Source organism: Citrus sinensis, chromosome 3, assembly GCF_022201045.2.
Source record: "Citrus sinensis cultivar Valencia sweet orange chromosome 3, DVS_A1.0, whole genome shotgun sequence".
In the NCBI taxonomy this organism is placed as follows: Eukaryota; Viridiplantae; Streptophyta; class Magnoliopsida; order Sapindales; family Rutaceae; genus Citrus; species Citrus sinensis.
In genome coordinates, this window is record NC_068558.1 from 6,014,389 (window position 1) to 6,039,716 (window position 25,328).

Consider the following 25,328-nt stretch of genomic DNA (forward strand, 5'->3'; position numbering starts at 1 on the left):
AACATTTACCCTTTAACCTAATTGAAAAGAATGATGATGCATTTACAATAAGTAATCAAAGGGACTGAAATAAGAAGGAGTTAAAATATGAATAGGAAATAGAAATCAAAATAAATTGTTTACTGTACCAGTAGAAATCGAAATTGGAATGAACTGTATTACCATTGATAAGTTTACTTTGTCTTAGAATTATAATGAATTATTATAAGTAACTAAAATGAACTTAATTGATTATTGTCAAAATAATAATAATAATAATAATAATAATAATAATAATAATAGAATTAATAAATTTTAATAATATTATTAATAATGACATTAATGACGAAGACGACAACAACAACAACAACAATAATAATGAGATTTGCATACAAGGACCAAAATGCAAGTAACAAAACTTAATTAAGGTAATTTGGAAATTATGAAAATTTGATAGTGTAATATGAGAAGTTTAAGGAATGGGAACTTGATTATCAACTCCCCACGGAAATCAAGTTCCTATTCCTTAATCCTAAAAATATGTAGGTCCAACATATTTCATTCCCATTATCATTTCTACCTTAATAAGTAAACACAGTTAATTATTCTCATTTGAAGTTCTGATTCCCTAATCCTACAAATAAACACACAATGAGTGTATTGCAAAAGTCAAAGTCGTAACTCATACACAATAGATATAGATAGTACATTTTGATGGGATGGGTAAGAGAAATCTGAGCCATTAAACATCAATCTTTTTAATTCTTATTATCAAAAAAACGTTTTTATAACTCGTCATCGAGTTATGCCTAAAGGGCATATGTATAATATTTACTTTCTGTTATACTATTTGACTGATAATTAATATCATGATGCATCAAAGATAGGTATAAGAGTATATGAATTACCTGAGAAGTGAATCCGAAAAGGAGAGAGATATAACGTTGGTTTGGAATTTGGGGAGCTAAGGAAGCATATTATTATGTTGCTGCACATGGGTTTTGTTTGACAGGGTAAATGATGCTATCTTAGTCCGAAAACAACGTTTTTAATAAACTCTAATTATGTAACTCACACACCCTGCATCGATTAGTGCGCATGGGCATGGTGTGCTGCTTTTGGGGTTACAGGACATCGTGATTTGTGATGTCACATACATGATTGTCTCCCTTCTTAACATTATTATTGATGAAAGAAAATTGACAAATTGTTCTTTACTTCAATATTTCTTTCTTTTATCACAAGTGACGCAAGAGAAAAGCTATAGGAAATTGCCAAATTTGATTGTGAACAAAACCCTAATTAGAAAGCCTAAGCCTAGACTTTTGTCCGGTTGGAAGCCCTTCACTCTTTCGCATGCCATCTCTCTCTCTCTCTCTCTCTCTCTCTGTCTCTCTCTTGATTTGGAGAGTTCGGTGCATTATATGAGTAGTCCATGAGAGCACGCCCAATGATTATGTCTTGAGGAAGAATAGCCATTGCTTTTAAGGGATTCTCATGTTTGACTTCATCCCAAGTAAGAGGATGTGCATAAGCTCTCTTGGTCAATAACAGCCATTGACATATCTTGCATTATTTTTAGTGACCTCATGGTATTTAAAAGCAGGTAAGTCTTGCAAAAGTCGTCTTCTTCTAATCTTCTTCAACCCTTCAAATTTGCAGCTCTTGAACTCAACCTTACACAAGCTTTGATTGAAAGAAACAGGCTAATAATTGCATGCAAAATAACATTAATTACTTCTTGAAGATACCTGATCGTTCAGGGCTCCATTTAATCCATCTTCTTTGCGCAGGTATGTATTGATCAAACTGAAGGTAGAAATTAAGCATTTGTTTTCTTCTAGCATGCACAATTCTTGCAGCACATTATCCTTTATCATGTCCTTTATTTCATATTTCCAGTGGCTAGCTGTTAACTTTGTCTTTGACCTTATTAGTTTATTAGTTATCTAAGTTTTTTACTTATTAAAAGAACTTCTATTATTTGTGGAACATTATGTTATGCCAATATACAAAACCAGTACCACAGTGACATCTTTAGCTATTTAACTAATATTATCATATATATATTTTCTCTCAATTTGTTCTTCACCATTCATAGTCTTCATGTTTGATTCATCATAAAGGAGGAGTTGGCATGGCCATTTAATTTTGGTTCACAGTCACGTAAGATTCTACTTATTAACGTGAAAATAACATTAATTAAAAAACTTTTCAGAACAAATTTGAAGCATTTACTTCGAAACAATTGTTGAATGTCAACCGAACGAACGGTTTCATCTATAACTTAAGAGAACATTTTTAAAGTTGGCAAAACCTTTACAGCTAAACAAAGAATAGCCAGGTAATCTTTGGTGTATGAAGCATTCTTCAGTACCGCATGCGTATTTGAAGCTCAAAATGGAGCCATTGCAAGATATAAATATATTATAATAAGCATGAATAATAACAGAAAATTAATTTTTTTCCCAAGACAAATTGTATATATCTTCGGGGTCAGGTGCTGGTGGCTTCTAAATTTTAATCTATATTTTATGGAATGAAATCACTAGAAGTTTAGTGCAATTTGATAGTGGTAGCTATTAGCTGCCCAAATAAAAGGAGACATTTATTAGATACTTAATTAGATATATTTCCAAATCTTTAGAATTAAATTGTTAGAACCACAACAATTACAAACGTCACTGGATTATGTAATTATAATATATCTAGTAATTTTCAAGTAACTTTACTTAACTAACTATCTGAGTTCAAATTTTAAAAAAGGTAAATAGTTAAAAAATGATTTAGGTATTATGCACCTCTCTACCTTTTAAAAGAACAGTAATAATTATAATAAATCAAGTGGTATCCTTGTGGTAATTTATTGTAGTACTTCATTGTAGGAATTGAGCTAACCAATAGACTAATTTCCTTCTTTGGGTATTTGCTTCATCGACCCTCGCTTTCGTCTTTTTATTTTTTCAATTGATAATTTAAATGCAATTCAAATTCTTCCTACTGTATGCTTAATATGATATATACTTAACCCACTGTCACAGGCATTTTCCTTTCGTGCATATATAATTGTTTCATTCCATCTCTGAAACTTGGTAGTCCAAGTAATTTCACTAGCTATTTGCAAAATATAGCCTTGAAATTTTCAAAAGATTATGCCTTAGTTTGCTTTCAAAAACATCTTCTTTGGGGATTCCGCCTCCGTGATCTTAAATCTCTTAATTCTGCTGCATTTTTAAAGTTTACTTGGAATGTCTTCAACGGGAACTTAGATTGGTGTGTTTGTTTCAAAAATCGCTTAATCTCAATCTTTGGAGTGCCCCGGTTGTTCACAAGTATTCCTCTATATGTCCTGGTGTTGGTTCACTTATAAGTTGACGTTCCATTTTATTGGAGAAAAAAAAAAACACATAATTAATTAAGATGGAACATATACTTGTCTCCATGTATGTTGTAAACAGAAGAAGGTTACAATATAAAATATTAAAGCAAATTAAGCAGCAATAAGGCAAAATACATGTAAAATTCAACATCTGCCGAGTCAATCTCATCTGCACTCGGCCATGCAGTCCACCTAAAACTACTACTTTATTTGTAGTTTGTATTTTAAGTGCTCTAATCAATAGCAGAAGTTCCAAGAACTAAAGCAATACCATTTTAGTCTCATTATTTACAGCAACCTTAATAGCACTTCTCTTCTTTGTCGATCTGTACTTACGTTCTAGGATTAGTATGTATATTATATCTTCTAATTACTTCTTCATCACACGAAGCTTTCACTTCCACAGATCAATTTGGCAACTCGAGGTTGACGTGGACGCATACTCTTGCGCAATCTCTACCCTGGTGTTTGATCCATTGCCCTGCATATTCATTTGTTCATCCACATGAAAGTGATCAGCTGCTGCATTGGAGTAATTGTTTTCCTTGGAAGCATCCTCATGGCTAAGCTGAGACGCGACAAATTTGTCAAGGACTCGCCAATCTGTAACCTGATCCACCGCTTGGTCATTATTGTTGTTACTGTAAAGTGATGAGTTCAAATCTTGTGCTTGATGGCCTTGTTGAGTACTGTGCTGATCTTCTTGTGTGAGTGTTGAGGATTGCAATGTGGCTCTATCATACGCATATGGAACCACAGAGTTGCAACTAACACCGGCTGTGGATTGTGGAACTTTGGGGCTTTCAAGCTGAGGAAGCTGGAGGAAAGCGTCGTGGTGATGAATATGAGACATGTTATATTGCAATTCAAGCTCCTGTTTGCACGGGTAGTGGAGATGATGATATTGGGTAAAAGGCTGAGGAATGCGGCGGCCAGGGGAATGATCATCAATTTCAGGGATAAAGGAAAGTTGGTCATCGTACCAATTACAAGGCGACTCATAATCGCCCATTTGGCGAACTACTGCCATTCGCTTCTTGAATACTCTGCACACAACCCATCCTTCTTCCTGGTGCGTTCATGTTCATTTATTTAACATTGTCAGATTAATAAGAACATATATATGATAACAATTTGTTTCTGAAAAAAAAAATAAAGAATATTATTGGATGAATAGAGTAAAATTTAAGAGTTACATAAACAAAAATAAAAGATTACATGAATCTGTAAATAACGATGAAAACAGGAAAATAATACCAATGATAAAGTAGAACTTTAATAATAAGTTTTTTTTCACCAAACAGCACCAATCATTACCTTTGCCTATGTTGAGTATATTATCTCACGTTAGCTGAGAATAGTTTCTGACCTAATAATATAAGTTTGAGAAATTATTTAATTCTTAATCTATATTTTGAGTATGAGTTAGAGTTATGTACATATTAATTTTAGTCTTGGGCCTCTATCATTTACATTTATAACTTTTGGCACCCGTTAAAATATAAATTTTGTCCATGTCCACTGTCTCCACCCATGCAAACTGGGTTCAAACCCATCAACTTTATAATAGGTTGAGCTTGGTTTTTCACCTAGAAAGGAGAAAGATAGGAAAGTCCTAAATAGAAACTAAGTCCCTCATCCCCCATAATGCTACGTCCACCATTAATATTTGTTAAAATAAAATAAATCTGTATTCAATTATTTGTGCTATGACATTTAGGTACATATGGTAGGTCCAATTGCAGCTAAAGATTGAACCTTTTTTCACTATCCATATTAAAGAAAATGGTTATTAACAATGAGTTGCAAATCAAAGTCTCTCTCAGTCTTAGTATATAAGAAAGGAACTAACATATATGTTGATAAAACTACTATCTCTTGTCTGGTATCTTTGCCAATTAAATCTAAAAGAGTGTAACAATTATCTACTGTCAATTATTGATGCTATCCCTTGGTTAATTATTTGGGATTAACTAATAAATGCAGATCTGGGAACCGAAGAATAAGTGAGTCAAATGGAAATGGAATGTAAGGATTTTGTGTTGTGTATTCAAGTTGATCGTGTATATAGTGCATCATCAACGTAACCAAAAGAGAGAGAATTTGGTGGCTTCTAAACTTATGCAACGGTAAGGCAGGTAATACACAACTCCTAAGCAATGAATATTATTGAGGGAACTATGGGGAGAATCATGGAGCAAATCTGGTACGTAATAGGGGAATCCCTTGGCCTTGTGATAAGGCATTGATTTTTGCAATATCTGCTAGTTGTGTACTCTTCTTCAGTACTTTCAATAGTAACTTATCAGTAATAAAGAACAAAATTAAAGTTGTTTAAATAGTCCCATAGTTCCCGATTCTCAAATTTGGGATCACTCACTACACCTACAGAATTGATTAAAACACATTAAAATATAGATACATGTATATGTTGGCTATAAATTAAAATACTTCGAAGAAAACAGCGCTCAGCTTATAAGAAACAATTGAATTGAATGAGAAAAAATTAAGGTGAGACTGTCTTTACCACAATATTATATGATCATCAAATCAAATAATCTCAGATATTATTGTCAAGTATATATTTATCAATAAATTCAAAACTCTAAATATAAATTGTGCATATGCAACAACATATTATATCATTGGATAGTTGTACAATGATCTGGTGGGAACAGTCTCACTAAATGCTTTCCCTATTGAATATGCATATTGTTTTGATATTTTTATCTAATTTATTTTTTGTATCAATTCTTGCAAAAAAACAAAAAGATGGTTTCTTCATTTGGTAAAGCAGTAGCAATTAAAAGTAAATAAAAATTTCATCTTATTAAGAAGAGAAGTGATACTTGCCTGAGGAGTACCATTTTCATTAGTTTCAAGACGATATTCATGCATGATCCAATCTGATTTTTGTCCATTGGGAGCTCGTCCTTTGTAAAACACTAAGGTTTTTCTCATGCCAATAAGGCTATGCCTGGAGTAAATGGCCTTGTCTCTTCCTGTGGCTTTCCAAAATCCTGCTTTTGTTGCTCTATTCGTGCGAGTTCCAGTTGGATATTTCTTATCTTTATGGCTAAAGAAGTACCATTCATTCTGCTCTTCACTTCCTATTTTGCACAATTCTACAAAATTAAACAAAATCAAATTTGAAGACTGGCTTCATGACTTTCCCTCTTCGTTTAAACAAAAACTTAGCAATGACCAAAAGAGAATAATTGCTACCTTGAAGATCCCATGGCTCAATTTTGTAAAGATCAACATCTTTGATGACATCCAGATCAATCCTTTTCGATGCAACTTTTTTTCTAAGGTAATAATCAACAAGTTCTTCATCTGTGGGATGGAATCTGAAGCCTGGAGGAACATGTGAAAATGAATTCATATTCTCCTAATTAAGGACTCAAGACCTGCATTAAAATGTCAGAATTAATATCAGTAATTTGAAAATAATTATAACACAATTAATAATTAATTATATCATCAACTTAACAACATGCTATCTGGGTGAATGAAGGTCAAACTGTTCCCGCACCCAAAATAAAAATTGGAATAAACTATATATTTTCACTAATACATACGTTTACTACTAGTTGGGGAGGGGGAAAAAAACTGATTTCATCTCACTTCTTGATCTAGAAAAAAAATAATTAAAAAATGATTAAGAGGGCACATCATGGTGTGTTTCCCTAAGTTTGATAAATCCATGTCAAGTTTCATTATTTGTGTTTCATTTCTGGGAGACGTAATTGCGCTGACCCAATAGTAAAGGATAATGTCGATAGTACAAAATCTTATTCTGTTATACCACTCAGCCAACGTGAAGGTTTAATTCATAATTAGAAGTCATATTAATGTTATAAGAAAAGTATGTTTTGTAATAAGATTAAGAACTTTATACGCCATGTAATCGTTACTAAACAAGCATATAATAGCAGTTCAATGATCATGTTAAAAAATGTCTGCAAACATAATTAGTCCTTTAGCTTCATCTCGATCCAATTTCAATTCATCTTATGCAAATTACAACATGGGGCCTAATCTTAGCTAGATGAGAAAAACAATATGCAGTTAGACATCTTCTCAAGAATATAATACACTTCTCTGACTATTATCTTCATTCATCTGGAGATGATGCATGATTTTTAAAACCAATTAATGTGTTGAACAAATTAATGGGCTTGACCCAACAGATTATAAATGTTCAGAAAGGACGGTAAAATCGGTGAATCAAGAGGATACTTGATATTAGCAGAAATTACTGAAGAGTTGGAAATTGCAATGGCAAAATTTCATAATAAAAAATAAATAAATAAACTAAAAAGAATTAGAGGAGAAGTTAATTACATGAAAATTTATATAAAACCCATTCATATCAACACCCATGAAACCATGAGGCCGTCCTCGTAAAAGTTAACCTCATGCAAATAAGCAAGACAAACTAAATTTTTACTTGAGAAATATAATTGACATGAATGAAGAATAGTGAACAGAAAGTGTTTTCTCCACTTATAAAAAAGTGAAGGTTGGATGGATATGGGGAATCAAATTTTGATAGCTTTGCTTCACGAAACATGCATAAAGGGGAATTTTTTCAGAACACGACGACACATACATCATGCATTGAATGACACCTTACGATTTCTCATTGTTTATTCAACTATCTTTAATATACTACTTTCTTGTAACTCATTCAACAAACAACAATAAAAACAGACGCATGATAATGAATAATCTTGGGTAGTCTTTGATGTATTTGCATTTCTTCTACAGTTATTAAGTTTATATTATCATAAAGTGAGATCTGTCTAAACCATTGCGTAGCAAGACAAATGAAAACATATTGTATAGAAACATCTTGCCCTTGTTTGATTGTCATCAAAATATCATAAAGATTCAATAATAGAAGAAATTTTTTCACTACATAGCAAACAAAAGAGTCGGAATTGCCCATGCATGATCATCATAACTTACAATAAAACTCAAGGCAGCAAATTTATGCACACAGAAGCGATCTCACTAACACAAGTTGTGAAAGACATCATGCACATGCATATTCTTTTCGGCTGAGTTTTGATATGCATCTTGCTTAGCTTATAAGAAAAGCATCCTCCAAGACCTCATGAATGAATCATTCGAAACGAAAACAAAAACATTAACAGAATGAAGACATGTAAATCAACAAAAGCATGCAGGAGGAAAGGATACTAAAAAAGATTAAGGAGAAGAAGAAGAAGAAAATCACGATGTCATAACCTTGATAATTAATTCTCTAGAGTAAACCCTTAACTTGCTCCACAGATCTGAGAAAACCTAGCCTCTCAAGCAGCTATATCATACATATGCTTAAGGATACTCAACTTTAAAGCTTTGATTGTGGTATGCACTTTCTTTAAACTTCCAGAAGGGCAACTGAATTAATCAGACCAAAAAGGGGAGAGAAAGATAAAGAGAACGAAACACAACAAGCAAACGCAAATGCAAATGGAAAATCAAATATCCTCGGGAATTGAACTGAATCCCTAACTGTTGTACTCTCAACAACTGTCTTGTAGTTATCGAGAGATGGAGAAAGAGATGATCAGATCCCGAGGAAATGAAAAGCAACGAAAGAAAAGTGAAAAGGAAAAGTTGCGAGGAATTGCGAAAGAGAGAAGAGATAGGGTTAAATAAGAAGAAGCAACAAAATGAGCTAGCTATGAAAAACCATGCCTTAAATAATCCTCTATCTTTTGAGTGGAAGCTTGATTGCTGCAAAAGCTTTGCGGGATAAAAAAAGGCCTCGACCAAGAATTAATATCGATAACAAAGAGTTTTAATATGAGAGATTAAGAGAAATAAGAAAGATGCTGGCAATTTGCACATTAAACTTCTAGCTAGCTCACCACCCCACCAGCAACTGATAGGGACCAGAAGAATGATAATTTATTCATTTATTTGAGAGAGAGAGAGAGAGAGAGAGAGAGAGAGAGAGAGAGGGAAGGGTGATGTCAGTGATCGGACGGTGAGGATCGCTTGGGCGACTCTTAAGGGTTCCAAAAGAACGGTAAAAGTTCAAATATTTATATATTTGCCAAGAAGATAAATTAAATTTATGCAGTAGTCATTGATGAATATTGAGATGTAATCATGTTTTTCTCTTTTATGGTGGTGACCTATATACGGTGAGCATTTAATTTATAACCCATCAAAAATAATTGCAGTGCGTGATATACACGATTATATATATAATCATTATAACTATATCTTTCTAGATAGCCACATTTATGTGAAACAAAATCTTAACATTTGAATCTCAATTTAGTCTTAATTGATGTGGTAACTTTTCTATAATTACTATATAAGATTGATTATTAACCACATCACATTAATTAGTAATGTCTAACATAATGTGACAGTAATAACTAAACTTAAGTTGGAACTCAAATGATAAGATCATAACATTATTATTAATCAAATTAAGGAGACTCACCTCTCGCTCTCTTCTTTTCCTATCGTTTCCTTGATTCGGTCTTGGTTGCACCTTAATCTTACAATCTTAAGAGCCATATCACCATTACAAAGCGAGCTGGAAGAACTTTAATATCTATCTTCAAGGTTACCCGTAGACTAGTGCAACCTATATGAACTACATGGTCATATTTTAGCTAGTAGCCCAGATGATTCATTAACTCAACAAACTACATGTCTATTAATTTTCCTTTATATCTGACAATATAGAATGAATGTATTTGACTTCTAATTTGCTCTAATAATTAAAGGTATAATTGTCCGAGCTTGATATAATGTAGAAGTTTCTCAACAAAGAAGTTGCATTCCCGTAATTAAAGTGTCATTACGGGAACCCTAACATGCCATAAACCCATTAAATAATGTTACACCCTAAAGCTCAAGCCTAATTAAAAAAGGGGGGGGGGGTTTGCAATCCGTTCGAAAAGTGCAAATTTAATAATACGATTAAATATATTTTATATAATATTTTGGAAAAAGGTTTTTTAAGGTTTGGTGGCATTTAAGGTAATAAATACTTTCCAGGTCTTCACCAGCAACTGCACTGCACGCGGTCTCTGGTTGGTCAGTCTGCAATGCCTTTTTCTTTTCTTTTTTTGTATTTTATAATTTTAGTATTTCTTACTCACGAGCCTGTCCGCACAAACCGACCCCAATTTACCAGATGACGACGCTTCTCCAAATACATTATTAAGTAAATAATAAAGAACCAAATTCGGCTCGGCTTAGCGGCTTAACCGAGAAGTATGTGACATTGTGACTTTGGTGGTGGAAAGCGGGGCCCACGAAAACAGAATAATTTGCTGGGACTTCATACGTGGCGGCTCACGGTCCGGCGTGGGCTGGCCCATGATCATTAGATACACAAATTCGAAATGCAGGCCGGTTTCCGGGTGGGACCCACCCCGTTATCCCGTTTGGACCCCACCTTTTTCTTTCAATATTTTATCTATTTAATTAATCTAAATTTTACGCCAGAGAAGCTTGTGACACGTGCACAAAAATTGTTTAGTGAACTGTGCTTGTGCATGCCGATAAGTTAAGGTAACCCTGTGGAACCGCCACCTTCTTTTCCCCCCTTGTACGGAGCCAGTCCGTCGCCTCGGGTTAGGGCCTTGAGGAGTAAGGATCAAGAATTTTAAAAAACAAAAAGCTTGGATAATGTATTTCGCTTGTTTATGTATATATGTTTGGCACAAATTACAGGTGCATAAGTGAAGCAAAAGCCTCTGATGTTATCCAAGTATCATCTTTTACCCACTATGTGGCAATAAACTAATAGTATTAGAGGTCGTTGGTCAAGAATTTTGAGCTTAATTGAAGTTGCGAGACTGATTCTTGAGAAATTATAGGATATCTGTAAGATACGATATCAATCATACAATACGTAAATAATATTATGATATGTGTCAATTTACTTTGAAGAACTAGAATATAACTGGTGGCTATATAAAAGTCAACTACATGTCATATATATATTAATTAGTTATATTACCTCTTATGTATTCTAAAATTTCTCCTGTTTCTTTTACTAAGTAATCATTCATTTTAATACTGTTATTGTCGACAAATATATATATTTCATTGTAAAAATTTTTAGGACCTAATGTATTAATGTTGATATGGTTGTATCGAAAGTAACAATTAAACAGTCCTTATATATTAATGTGTTCTAAGTATGTACGAGAAGCATACATTTTTATATAAGCTCCATAAGTTTATTTGTTTCAACACATATCACAAATTGTTAGTTTAGTTGAATGTTGTAACAAGATGAAATCTATATAGGAATAACCATAATCTTAATCATAAATTAATTAATTTTACTTTACATGGGGACAAACTTTTAATCATCATAAAAGTAATAAATGTATTTCAACGTCTAACAAAGAAAATAGATTAAAATAATCTACAAAAGAATGGTCCCCTTTAATTTCACATTTGATAGTTGAAATTATACATACAAGAAAACAAAAGGCGTGGTTATTAGGACGTGGAAGGACCACAATATTAAAACTGGTTATAGTTATTTTAGTTTGGTGCATACAGATAAATATTTAAGGTGATTAGTGGCAATTCGAAAACGAAAAAAAAAAAAAGTGGTGATTAGGGGAGTTAATCGAAGAAAGGTGTGAGCTGAACTCCAACAAATGGTAGTGCCTCGTTAATCATTGCTGATATTGATTCATTATTGTATCGGTTCCCCACGTTTATCCAAGGATGGGCAACTCCTTGAAAAGTCTCTAAATATATTATATTTTGAAAAAAAATACTTTTCATGTCTGTTGTCTATGCCCTCACTATCATGTCCATAGGATGTTTGCCCGTCACAATATTCTAGTATTTTTTTGCTTTTTCTTTTAAAGTAGGAAGTGACTAGGTCACTTGGTTAGTCTAAGACAAGAAAACTGAAACATCTAGCTAATGAGACTGATGCAAATACGATGAAATTGAAATAAAGAACTCCGTATTTCTACTTTGAATAAGAGAATACAACAATTGAACCCGCTGTTACAAATTTTATTCTCGTTGATCGATAAGCACAACGATTCAAATATATACAAGTGTTTGAAAAAAAGAAAGAGAGAAAAATGACGCAATTAATATATATAATGGGCAAATAATGATTACTTAGTAAAGATTGAGTCAATCGATCTTTATGTTGATTGAAAATCAACCATTGTATTAAACAATAATGATAAAGATAATCAATCATATCGACGTATTGTTTGTACGCTCTATAGCAAAATTAACACAACGAAAGGATAAACTAATGTAGGATAATGGATGTATAAGGACATTTTCAATACTCTATTGATTTTGAGAAACTTGAATAAAGAAACAAACTAAGTCCAAACTGATTTTAAGAAAACCCATGAATTTAGGGAGTTAAATCTCGTTGATTCCACGAAATATCAAGAGATAAAAAGAATAAAACTCAAATCTACAGTTTATTAAGATTATAAAACATACTTATTTATATTAACTATAACTTTTGCTATAGAAAACCTATCTCGTTCCTAAACTTGAAATACAATCTAGACCAGGATTAAATAGTAAAATGAAAACTAATTGAAATAGTATTTGAATTAAATAAGATAATCCTAAAATTAATAAACTCTACTTCATCCAAGAATTCTAGTGATTCTTATCATCCTACCTAAAGCTGACGAAACAAACTTTATCAACTCACAACTCGCTTAATTAATTTCAAATATTGTAAATCCCTTTTTCTTTTGTTTGGTCTCGTTCTAGTATCATGCAACACGAAAGAGCCATCCCTTGGAACATTGTCAAGGAAATACACAATTTTTTACCATGAAAAAATAAATAAATAGACACTATGAATTGTATATAATTAATTTTACATTATTTTTAATAATAAAATTGTATAAATTAATCATGAATTGAATATAATTAATTTTATCCCAATTAATTTTATTATTTTTTAATAACACTCTATGAACATTGTCTATTTAAATTTCTTTTATGAACATTGTCTCTATAAATTTCTATTTTTTTAATAAGAAGAAATTTGTTTTTCATGTTATTTTCCAAAATTTAAATATATATGTACACAGTACTCCACAAAGAGTAAGTTTTATTCTAACACACCATATTGATCTAAGTTTTATTCTAACATAACAAATTGATCGTGATAATTGTGTTCTCTCTATAGTCTATATCATAAATTCATTTTAATTTCGCGAATGTTATTATATAAAAAGAAAAAAAGAAAAAGCATAGCATTTCAACATGATGAACTTGCCATTCTAACAGGTGAAGATACCGTCTCTACAAGCATGCTAAAAGTTCGCAGATCATTTTGACTATGAGCCATAAATGTATTGTATTGTGACAATTATACTGAAAAGTGAGGAGCACAATAATGAAATTATTGACCAATATGCTCACTCTCTCTATCTATCTTCCCTTTTTAATATGTATTCATTCTAAGGCGCTACTGGAAGTTTTGCATCTTTGGGTATATAATTATTTTTGGACCAAGTCTTTTTACCCTAGAGTCTAGTCTTTTTGTACCTACACAAGATATGGAGTAAAGCTTAGGCAAGATCAACAAGAATACAAGTAGATCATACGCTTGATAAATTTTTTTATAAGATATGATCATTTGATGACGTAGACCAATGACTATTCAACAGCTTTCTTTTCATTTATATAATTTTTACAGCTAAAAAAATTGAAATGCTGGCTAAATTAATTTATCTCTGAATTCTGAAATATCGGATAGGGTTTAATGAATAGCGCCTTACGCGTGATCATGGCTGCAGTTAAAACTGAATTAATATTACATTTCATCATATGATTATGGAGCCACATTAGTGATTAGACTGCACCTTTTTCATCACTGATGAACCAATCTGGCCTCGGGAGGGCTGGGGTGTTTCTGTTAATATCAGTTTACATAAGTACATGCGCAAGAACACGCGGCAGACAAGCATTTTCCTGACAAATATTTGTTAACTATCGCTGTCTCTCTCAGTCATGATTTCAGGACACCTACAATATAAAGCACGTGACGATTTTGTATTTGCTTGTTACCCAAAGAGAAGACTTGCTAACCTCACCACCACTGCCACGTCACCAAACATGAACTAGCATCCCTGTTAAATCAGTTCTGAACTTCTGATGTTCCATTTCCACCTGGATTTCATGGTGTGACTGCACAATCTTCTTGTTTGTTTGAACAAAATCTAATGAAGAGACAGTGCGGTAGGTTAATGAGAATGTGTAATTGAATATAATTATGATATATATATATATATATATATATATATTAAGAGATCATGTTTTCACTTAACTCAACAAATTTGGAAAGCTTCAAACACAGAAAAGTAAAAACTCCCAAAAAAACGTATACGTAGTCGAAACCTTCAAGTTTATTTATGTCCAGATTAATAGAACAAATGTAAAACATTTAATATATGACAAAATCAATCATCGAGGTTACACTTTTGAATCTTATTTTTTATGTAGATTTCACCCGTCTAATTTGAAATTTGAACAGAACCCATATGCCTGCCTAGCTATACAACGATCTGAATAGCCATCTATGCCTATATGTGCGGGCACCCAAATCAAGGCTTCTCACTGGAGGATATAAAAATTGAAACAAGTTGATAGCCTCGTCTTGATAAACCCTAATCATCAAGAATAATATCATATGTTGGAAATGAATCTTAAACTTTAAATTTATGGTATAATGGCGCCAAATTTTCTGCCGAAAGACCTAAAATTTTTGTTGCACCCCAAGCTTTATGTTGCTTAAGCACAATTTTTTCTATACCATACATAATATACCATAAGTTTGAGAAAAAATATATTAAAAATATACCTCGTTGGACAGCTCAAGATGATATCACATCAGCTCTTATATGATGACACAATTGGTATGTAGTTGTATAATTAACTAACTTGATCTCACACCCATCATTTATATACAGGCATTTGTTAACACAACTATTGCTTCCACTACTTGCATTCATTTTACAGCACAACTAATCGGTCCACTCGTCTTACAACTTATCTAAAATAAACATGAACAGAAGAGATTGGAAACTCAATTATAAGAGTCCATACGTCTGGTAAAATAATTTGATAGTCATAATTAATTTTAATAATCATCAAATTGCATGAAATGGAATTAGTGGTCATAATTACTGTAAATTATCATCAAAACAAATTGCTTTGCTTCATTCAAAACTATGATCTGAAATCATATATTTTGCTCCAATAGTCTTACGTCCACTAACATAACAAATAATTACTACTTTTCTTGATTGGCATTTGCAGACTCGAGGGTATATTGAAGGGCCTCCCTTGAATAATTAACGAGAAGCACGTTTTTCAATTTTGTTTTCTCAGATGTATAACCTATTCCCACTCCCATTAATTATCCTCTGAATAAATTAAATAACATTAAATGAATAAATAATAATAATAATAATTACTAGATTAAACTTTTAAATAGGTCCAGGACCAGGATAGCTGACTGTTGAATTCAAAGGTCAACTGTTTCTGCACAGAAACACATGCACACACTGTCATCATTTACTGTTTGTTGCTCAAGGCGTGATGACTAATAATTAAAATTTCAATGTCATTTTCTGTGGTTGTGGCTCTTTTTGGCCGGGTTCGCTGATTGCTAAGTTGGGAATGAAAAATGAAATAAATAAAACAACAATATTAATTAATAGCAACAGAGATTATGATTGCATTTTGGTTTATATGTCTTCTTTCAGAACAATAATAGCAATAATAATAAGATTAAGAAATGACAACAACTAAAGGCTAAGGGAGTGGAATTTGGAATCATTAACATCACATTCTACTTTATCTAACCAAATTTTACAATAATGTGGCACAACCTGGAGCAGCAAGCAGAAAGCAGAGAAATTTACTTGCACTTTTGCCTGTTAAGGGACCTATGGCTATGTGTGGTTAAAAGCAGGAATTTGGATAAAATACTGATGTGAGTTGTATTGATCTGTTAAAAATTTTGTGCCATATGTTTATTTATAATAATGCTGGACTAAGATTTAATCATTTATATTTTGTTATTCAATGACTGTGACTCACAATCTCATAAAAAATCAACACAAAGATCAAGTCTTAATTAGTAACTATAGATTAAAACTAAAGGACTCATGAAATGATCAAATTAAGATTAACACTAATAATACTACATTGGTTGCAGATCCTTAACTATAAGCCAAACGATTTATCTCAGTGTAAGAAAATGCATGCATGCAGCCGAGCACTATTTGGTGATTGACATTAACGTTTAACATGAGGATGATTTGTAGAAATGCAGTCACGGAAGAGGGAACATGAGCTAAAATGGTGTCTTTATTGTCCCCGAAAAAATCCAAGATGTGGGATTTGATTGAAATTGCTGTAGCCTGTACCTTGGTCATAATGAATTATCTGGTGGAGTGACACTTATTAATTCACTGAAACCCTGGAGTCAACTGAAATGCAACTCTAATAATTATAGATACAACAGCGGGACCTATACCTTTCCATTGATGCTATAGTTTAAGGGTAGTTAATGTGGTTTATATCATGAAGCTGTTAAAAGATTATCAACTCACACACATCTAATCAATCAGAACCATCAAGATTACAAGTTTTGTCATATATGTGTGAAAGGTAATAAGGATCATTTTCTTATAATTGAAGCAAAAAAAAATCTTTTGATCGGGTGGTGCTTAGTTATTGGCAAAAGAGCAAGCACATGATAATTTCTTTTTTATTCACACAATAATTAGCACTGGAGAGCGACAGTATTCATTCGTAGAGAATAAGGCAAGTGCTTTACTAGCCTCCAACTATATTTGTTCTTAGGAGTATCAATTTATAAACAAATTTAATTTAAAAAGGAAAAAGAAAAATCTGTAAGGTGGTCCAAGAAGGCATAGAAATAGATGAATATTCTGTTTTCTCAATCAGAAAGGACAGGTTGCCGTGTCTCTTGCTTTGGAAAGGGCACTGGAAATATCGGTTTGTGCCGATATGAAAAACTAATGAACTAGCTTGAGAATTGGAGAGGTAATGTGGGTAAAGAGCTGGCTAGCTGTCATTTCTTTTGAAGATACATGACCACATACAATAAAATAAAATAAAATAAATGGTTGATGTCCCACAAATTAGGGATGGCAAAAATCCCTACGGGGACGGGTACTCTCAGGGATTTTTTCTATTCGGGGAGGGTATGGGGATAATTTCATACCCAATTTCTTATTCGGGGAAGGGACGGAGAAATTTTTTTACCCAATTTCTTATTCGGGGAGGGGACGGGGATGAGGTGGAATCCCCATCCCCTACCCATTTTCCCATTTTAATTTTAAATTTAATTTTTAATTTTTAAAATTACTAGTAAATAAATAATAAAATTTGAATTATAAAATTATAAGTATTGGTAAAAATAAAAAATATTAAAATATTTATATTATTAAACTTTTAGGCCTAATTAACTAATTAAAGTCCTAAATTTTTATTTAGGACATTAAAAAGACCGGACAGAATCTATTAGCCCAAAACTTTTGTTTTAATTTTAATATTCATTAAATATTTTAAACTTAAATCTATTTTTTATTTATCTTAAATCTATTTTTTATTTATTTTTAGATGTTATAATTGCCAACAGCAAATCACAATTTTAATATCTAATCTAATCTAATATTTGCTATTGATTTGCTTCGACTTAACTATTGTGTTGTAAAGGGAATAGTTCACATTTATAAAGTGTCCACGCCACCATTGAAAAGTTAATTTTAAATCTAAATTTGATTTTATTTGTAACAATTTTGTATTAGACTATTAATTTGTTCATGATAGTTTATATCATTTGCATGCTGCGTTACTTACTAATTTAATGTATGTGACTTTTGTAATGGATATTAATGTAAGATATATTTCAAACTTTACTTTTATTTGAATTTTTATTTTAATATGATTAACTCAAAATTGAAAACAAAAAAATATATTAGTTATTCGGGGATCGGGGACCCTCGGAGATCCCCTGTTATTATTTAGGGAGGGAATGGAGATTCTTTTAAATAATTTTGACGGGGATGGGGAGGGGACAGGGACATACGCAAAATATCGGGGATGAGTACGGGGAGATTGGTCCCCTCCCCTTCCCATTGCCATCCCTACCACAAATATATATATCGATATATATATGTATATAATTTTGAAAATACCACAATGAAGTTACAGTAGATATACAGAAGCAATCCTCATTGAGATCATTACGCGACATACACAAGATATGGTCATGAATGCCAAATCCTATAGAAGGCGCTGTGCCCATTACTCTTTTCACATTTAGACCTGCTGAGGGCAACCCCAAAATTTAAAGAAGAATATTATCTCTCAAAAAGAAGAAAAGAAAGAAAAGGTACATCGTTGCTTGTATATAGGAAGCTAAGACTTCCCAATGACGATAGGAGTCATACAATATTGATTGAGTTTATAATAATATAGAAACAGATAACTGAAAGGTCGAAAGTACAATTAGACACAGATTTTATTTTGTTTTAGCTTTTATAAATGCATGTTCATATTTAGCATCTTTATTTTGTTAACAGATCCAGTGATCCACCAACTTTTGATCAAATAAGTTCCGGTTTCCAAAAAAAAATGTAGCATTTGTAAGGTCCAACATTCAGTGCTCTCTTAATCATTTAAAAGTGAAAAAACTTGCTCAAATAATACTGAAGATATGAGCCACAGCAGTTACAAATTAATGGTTAGTTTAATAACTTTTCTTATGTAAATGACAACTTAGTTATAAAGGTTTTGGTTTAATTAATTTCATCTAGAACAACGAGAGAAGCATAATATCATAGTATTAGGTAAGGTAATTTGAAACGTCATGAGAGACTTGGAAGTGCTTCGGATGATCATAACCGTGCCAATGAGACCATAAATGAATCATGAATGTGTAATTAACAAACCAAATAATAACGTTTATGATGTTTCAAGATCGTTCAACAATAACTAATGCTTCAGACCATCTTTGAAAAAAATTTAATAAAAACTTTATAGTAATGACGCATCTATGACCTTCGTTTATATGATTGAACCTTTCAATTTATCTTGAAAACGTATCACTTATTGCCAATGTAAAATTGCATGAGTATTTTGAAACACAAATCCAGGCGACAACGAAATTATGTGAAATAGTAATAGAGCATGATCTCTTCTGTTACTTGGAAGAATCTGGCCCAGTATTTCTAGCCCAGACGAGGCCCATATCCACTCAGAACTGTCTGGATTGGACCAACAAAAATCTCAAGATCCAACCTTCTAGGCATTAGCAATTTGGCGTCAGTTATTATCTACTAGTTTATGGCTCCGTTTCTTTTTCAAAAAAATAAATAAATAAACAAACTGTTATGAATTTATTAAAATAAATGAGGATATTCATAACATACATTTTTTAGTCTTTCCATTATCTCCCACTAGCAACCCTTAAGTTCTTTATAACTCCTACTATCTCACAAGAAATTATGATTCATAATATTTTTATTAATTTCATGTAGTGATTATGTAAATATAAAAGGAGACATCATCTCTTTATTTTGTACATACTTGAAATGAATAAAATCACTCTATAATATATTGCTCTCTCATTTTATATTTTTATTCCTTATCTTGTGTTGCTTCTTTATTTTGTGTTGTTGTCTAATAGATTTTCTAATACAAGGAGAGTTTTTTGTTAGTATGTTTAGTACTACCGTTTAGGCCACATTAATAAAATACTTAATAAATTTTAGTTACTATGGTTTGAGGGTTTATGTAATTTTAATCTACAGTTACTTGGTAAAAAATTTATATGATTTTTTTTGTTTTGTCAAATTATTAATTTTTATTTCATAACAAGGGCTTGCATTTCACTCAATCATGGCTTACAAACCACAACCACAATACTAAAGAAAGTCTTAGAATTAATAAATTTATCTACCAATTTTTATGTGATTGCAATCAAATATATTGTACTTTTAATATAGCAAACACTTGACAGTTTATAATATGGAACAATTAATTCTTTTGTGTATAAACTTAGTAGATTGACTATTATTATTATTAAAAATTTCTTGTCATAAATTATCCTTACACATAATGTATAAACTTTGAATATCATAAATTTACATTTTAGGGTAAAAGCTCATTAGTCCCTATAACTTGAAGTTAGTGTTCGTTTATTTCTTATATTTTTAAAACTTGCCTCAAAATATCCTTGTAGTTGAATTATTGACACACTTGCATTACTTATTGTTTCTTTTGACTTGCTTTTACATATTACCTCTCGCAATAATGTTTCTTTTGTTTTGAAACAAAAAATTAAATTACCAATTTGGCCTAATACATAAAATTGAAACAAAAACAATATATATTAATTTTTATAGAACACTCTGTTGAGGAGTTAATATATTAATTTTTTATTAATGTCCAAAAAATTAGTTATTTATTTTTTTATAATATTAACAATTTTTGGGCATACATGAGCTTTTGCAAAAATTAATATATTTTTCTTATTTTTATTTTATTTTTAGGGTTAAATTGGTAATTTAATATTTTTTATTAATATCCCAAAAAATATTATTGTAAGAGTGTATTATTGTAAAAACAAGTAAAAAGAAACAAAAAATAACGGCGAAAGTGTCAATAGTTCAACGGCAAAAATATTTTAAAATATTTTTAAAAATATAAAAATTATCAGATACTAACCTTATAATATAACAACTAAACAATCTTTTACACTTACTTTTTAACTTATCCATTATAATGTCAGTGGGTTCCACTTCGATTTTACGGTGACATACGGGATCTCATGAATCAAAATGTTAGTTGTATCTAATGTGGTTGGATCAATCAGATTTGAGTTGAATTATTTTTTTAACATGTAATTAAAATCATTATTCGTCGAAAGCTTTTCAATGGACATCACATTACAGACATTAATAATTTTTGTGTACGGTTGACTAATCTTGCTGCATCTTTTTGTTAAGTTTCAGATTTTTTGAACTTTGCTGCGGGTGACATGCATTAGATTAAATAAAAAGCAATATTCTCGAAATCTGCATAATTTGACTGCATAAATCAAATTATATATATATATATATATATATATATATATAACTTGAGACGCACATAAGTTTGTTTGTACAAAGATGTTTTCAAATATAATTATATCCGACCTAATAAATTTAATTATGTGAATTGTATTTCAGAAATTTTGCTTAAAAATGTAAAATAATCTATTAAATAATATTACTAAGATTTGTCCAAGGGCGACATGAAAGTGGCTTTCAACTTCTTTGTTTGATTAGCAATCCAAATTTAATTCATAAGAATGTTTAGCACACTAAAAAGTTATATTTAAGCATTGCCAACTCCTTTAACTTCTAAATAATAATAATAATAATAATAAAATCCATCCAGATGCATATAAATTTGGCGATTCTTTTATATACGCTTCGTCAAAACAAATTGTCAAATATATATATATATATTGGGTTAAGAAGAGAAGTAAACAATTGCTGAATTTTATAGCCGCTGCATTGATTCTGCAAGGTCACCGGCTTAGTTTGAATCCACATGAAGTCCAGTAACGTAGAGATTTGGCTATCTCCATGAGTCTTTTGTTTTGCTTTCTTCTTGTTCGTTGAGACTTCAGATTTATATGTTCCCTCCCTCTACATGATCGAAATTCTATGCTGGTTTCTTGGAAATTTCAAAAAAAAAAAAAAAGTCAGAAAATTAACACAGGTCCCATCTCTATATCAAGTAAAAATGTTAATGGTCATTAGAACGTGAATTGGCAATAGAGATAATTAGAAAGTTTAAATTGTACCAACAAAGTACGTATCTAGGAAGAACAGTCATCAATGGCTGCCCTCCTTGCACCATTCTAAGCATTAAATAAATTATTTATTTTCTTTTAAAAAAATGTAATTATATTTAAATAGATAATGACACATTGATTATTAAACAAACGTTGGGCAGCTCCTAACACCAATTGCATCAAAGAGGAACGTTTGTTACGTTTCGTCGTCCCATCCACTCACTAAAGGGTCGCAATTTCTTGTCTTTTTCTTTTTCCCCAAAAAGACAAAAAAAAAAAAAAAAAAAAACCACCATAAACGAGCAATTTGAGAAAATGAGAACAAGAAATAAATTGGCAGCCTATGCGGCCAAAGCACAAAAAATATCAAAACGAGAAAAAAAAAAAAAAAACATTTTCTTCATTGAAGGGACAAGTGTGTGGTGTGGATCAAATCAAAAGTGATATTTATATGTTTATCATCGAACTGTGGTTTGCTTTAGGTTATCTATTGAGTTCCAACATTCAACTATGATTAAACATGCAATGTTCCATAGATCACTTTGATCAAATCCTCATGGTTTGATTCTTGACTTTCCCAACTTCACGGCAATTTTGCCACCGAAACAAGATAACCATCTTTAATCTTTATTTAACAGATGCTGTATCTATCGTTAATTTATTTAAAAGTCCCTACTCCAAAACGGAACTGACCTTTCCATGCACAACTTAAATTTTCCATCTATTTTCAACCGTCAAAGTCCGTAACATTGCATGGTACTAACCTAACAGTACAATTCAACTTTGACCGTACATCTTAAATGTACACGTGGCAGAGCTCTATGATTTTTGAATTACGGGAAAAAAAAAACCCTGTCAATGTTGGAACCAAATAAAAATCTTTTTTTTTTCTTCAAAAAATACATTATTTTGAATTTCACCAAAAACTAATTCCGACTTCATACGGCCCGCGAAGCATGAAAACCGTCTGCCCAGTTGACCTTTGACCTTTGACCTTTGACCTTTGACCTTTGACCTTCTGCTATTTTAATTTTAATTTTCACCCACCCTCTAATTATTATCTCTTTGATTAAAAAAACCGAATATATATATATATATATATATTCCAATATATAGAAAAGATTTAACAAACATATTCCAGTAAACCAAATATGCCAATTTGTCGAGCTCCACCAATCTCACATGGACTTTTATAAATTCATCAAATATGTATTGTTTAAGAATAAACCACGTAAACCCATGTTCCATCAGTCCCAGAAAAGAAATTTAAATTATAAAAATTTTTGGTTCAATTTTTTTTCCCTTTAAATTCTTGGTCCCACGTTACTAAGTGCGCGCCGCGTGCCGACCATATCTTCTTGCATCTCCCCTCCCCTCTCAATGTCCATTACCATACACTCTGCGAGTCTGCGTTATATACTTATATGTAAACATTTGGGGCTGTTTTGGTTTGACTCATCAAACATGATGAACAAAAAGAACCCAAGTCTCATTCTCGAGTCGTAGCAACCATCACCTATTTCCTCCATCGAACACTAGTTCTATACGTAAAAACGCTCCACTTAATTTTGTAGCAGTCTTTTTGCTTTAGTTCTCTTATTAAATAATATTATACAGTTACAAGAATGAATCGGTTTAGAGGCTTCAAGCTAGGGCGCAGGATAGTGAAGGTGTTCAAGTGGATAATCCGACCCAGAAGAAGACCGCGTTGCAGGTATTTCCTCGGAGGCGCTGTCTCCCAGAGTACTAGAAGCAGCTGCAAGGCCATGTCAAAGTTTTTATCCATGGCAAGCTGCATACGGCGTGGAGCTAAAAAGCTTTGTTTTCCGAGTTCTAATCCGGGTTTTATCCAGTTGGGTCAAGAAAAACCCGCGGAGGTACCCAAGGGACACTTGGCTGTGTACGTGGGGGAGTCGGATGACGAAGCCAGGAGGGTGTTTGTGCCTGTTATTTACTTTAATCACCCCTTGTTTGGAGAGTTGCTGAAGCAAGCGGAGCGGGTATACGGCTTCAACCATCCGGGTGGGATCACGATACCTTGTCGGATTTCGGAGTTTGAGAAAGTGAAGACGAGAATCGACGCATGGGATCATTGCCGGAGTCGCAAGCACCACCGTCCACATTTGTGATATGATAGTAAAAATGCAGAATTTTAGATGATATTATTGATATTCCTCCAATTTTTGTAAATAAAAATGCTGAATATATAATTTTCTTCCCCGCAGATACCTTTTACAGATTATTTTCCCAGATTCCATATACTATTTTTCCATTAACAATCTAAGATTTATTTAAAAGTAGAGCAACTGATAAAGCGGTATTGCATATTATTTGATGTCAGCTGAATGTGTTGATGAGCAGGGTAAGGCTGTTGATCATATTAAAATTAACGACTGATCAAATACAAGCAAGAGCTAGAGGTTTTCTTTTTGTTCTATTAGAATTTTAATTAATAATTTAAATTCAACTTAATATCACCACTTTAAGTGAAGTTTATACTCAAGTCTCTTGTTCCATCCTAAAAGATTTTACCTGTTAATCTGATTAGCACCCACACCCACAAAAGCTACACTTCTTATACATCAGTCTATTATCATAACTAAACAAGTATCCATATGTGATTCAAAAAAAAAAAAAATCCATGTGACTGACGACAAATGAGATGAGCACAAAACCAAAAAGATTGCTTCAAAATTGAGCGCTGCTAGCTAGTTGGTGATTAGTGATTAGTGAATGTCCATCTAACAAGATTTGATCCGAAAAGTGATAAATTAAATAAGACGCAAGTGTTATTGGTCAAGCGGTTTTGCAAAGAAAACGACAGGAACCCAGAATTGAAATTCGGGAACTAATTTTCAATTGTAATAGATCTGAGATTATAGCAGCCCTAGCAAAAAGATCAATTGAACCTAGTCCAGCAGTTTAGCTCGTTCTTATCCATCTCTGAGGAAGACGACGATTTATTAGTCGATAAAGCGACAGGCAATTGGTATGTATGTGCTAGTGATATAAAAGTTGTTTAGCATCAGATGCTTTTCATCGTCACTCTGAGGCCTAATTTTATATATCATTAGCAGGTGA

General features: G+C 32.1%; 2 protein-coding genes across 3 annotated transcripts; one reads left to right on the forward strand and one right to left on the reverse strand.

Annotated features, from left to right (window-relative positions):
* Positions 1 to 3,394: 3,394 nt before the first annotated feature.
* LOC102623165 (NAC domain-containing protein 7) lies at positions 3,395 to 9,261 on the reverse strand. 2 transcript variants are annotated; one of them, XM_052436433.1, is made up of 4 exons: positions 8,615 to 9,261; positions 6,584 to 6,768; positions 6,208 to 6,483; positions 3,395 to 4,423 (listed from the first exon to the last, which is right to left on the reverse strand). In XM_052436433.1, exons 2-4 carry the CDS (start codon positions 6,741 to 6,743, stop codon positions 3,753 to 3,755), a joined length of 1,107 nt encoding a protein of 368 aa, XP_052292393.1. In that variant the 5' UTR covers positions 6,744 to 6,768; positions 8,615 to 9,261; the 3' UTR covers positions 3,395 to 3,752. The 2 variants fall into 2 exon arrangements, with proteins under 2 accessions (XP_052292393.1, XP_006477251.2); XM_006477188.4 differs by having other exon boundaries at positions 3,395 to 4,427; positions 6,212 to 6,483; positions 8,615 to 9,260.
* A 14,315-nt stretch (positions 9,262 to 23,576) lies between these two features.
* LOC102623442 (auxin-responsive protein SAUR15) lies at positions 23,577 to 24,471 on the forward strand. The gene has a single exon (XM_006477189.4). It carries the CDS (start codon positions 23,873 to 23,875, stop codon positions 24,374 to 24,376), a length of 504 nt encoding a protein of 167 aa, XP_006477252.2. The 5' UTR covers positions 23,577 to 23,872; the 3' UTR covers positions 24,377 to 24,471.
* The last annotated feature ends 857 nt before the right edge of the window (positions 24,472 to 25,328 follow it).

What these genes read in the sequence shown, in the direction of transcription:
- LOC102623165 (XM_052436433.1), bottom strand. Translation starts at nt 6,743, where the DNA reads ATGAATTCATTTTCACATGTTCCTCCAGGCTTCAGATTCCATCCCACA. An exon ending in TGAGCCATGGGATCTTCAAG is followed by an intron (nt 6,484 to 6,583) that starts GTAGCAATTATT and finishes TTAATTTTGTAG; the next exon opens with AATTGTGCAAAATAGGAAGT. An exon ending in AAATGGTACTCCTCAGGCAA is followed by an intron (nt 4,424 to 6,207) that starts GTATCACTTCTC and finishes CGCACCAGGAAG; the next exon opens with AAGGATGGGTTGTGTGCAGA.
- LOC102623442 (XM_006477189.4), top strand. Translation starts at nt 23,873, where the DNA reads ATGAATCGGTTTAGAGGCTTCAAGCTAGGGCGCAGGATAGTGAAGGTG.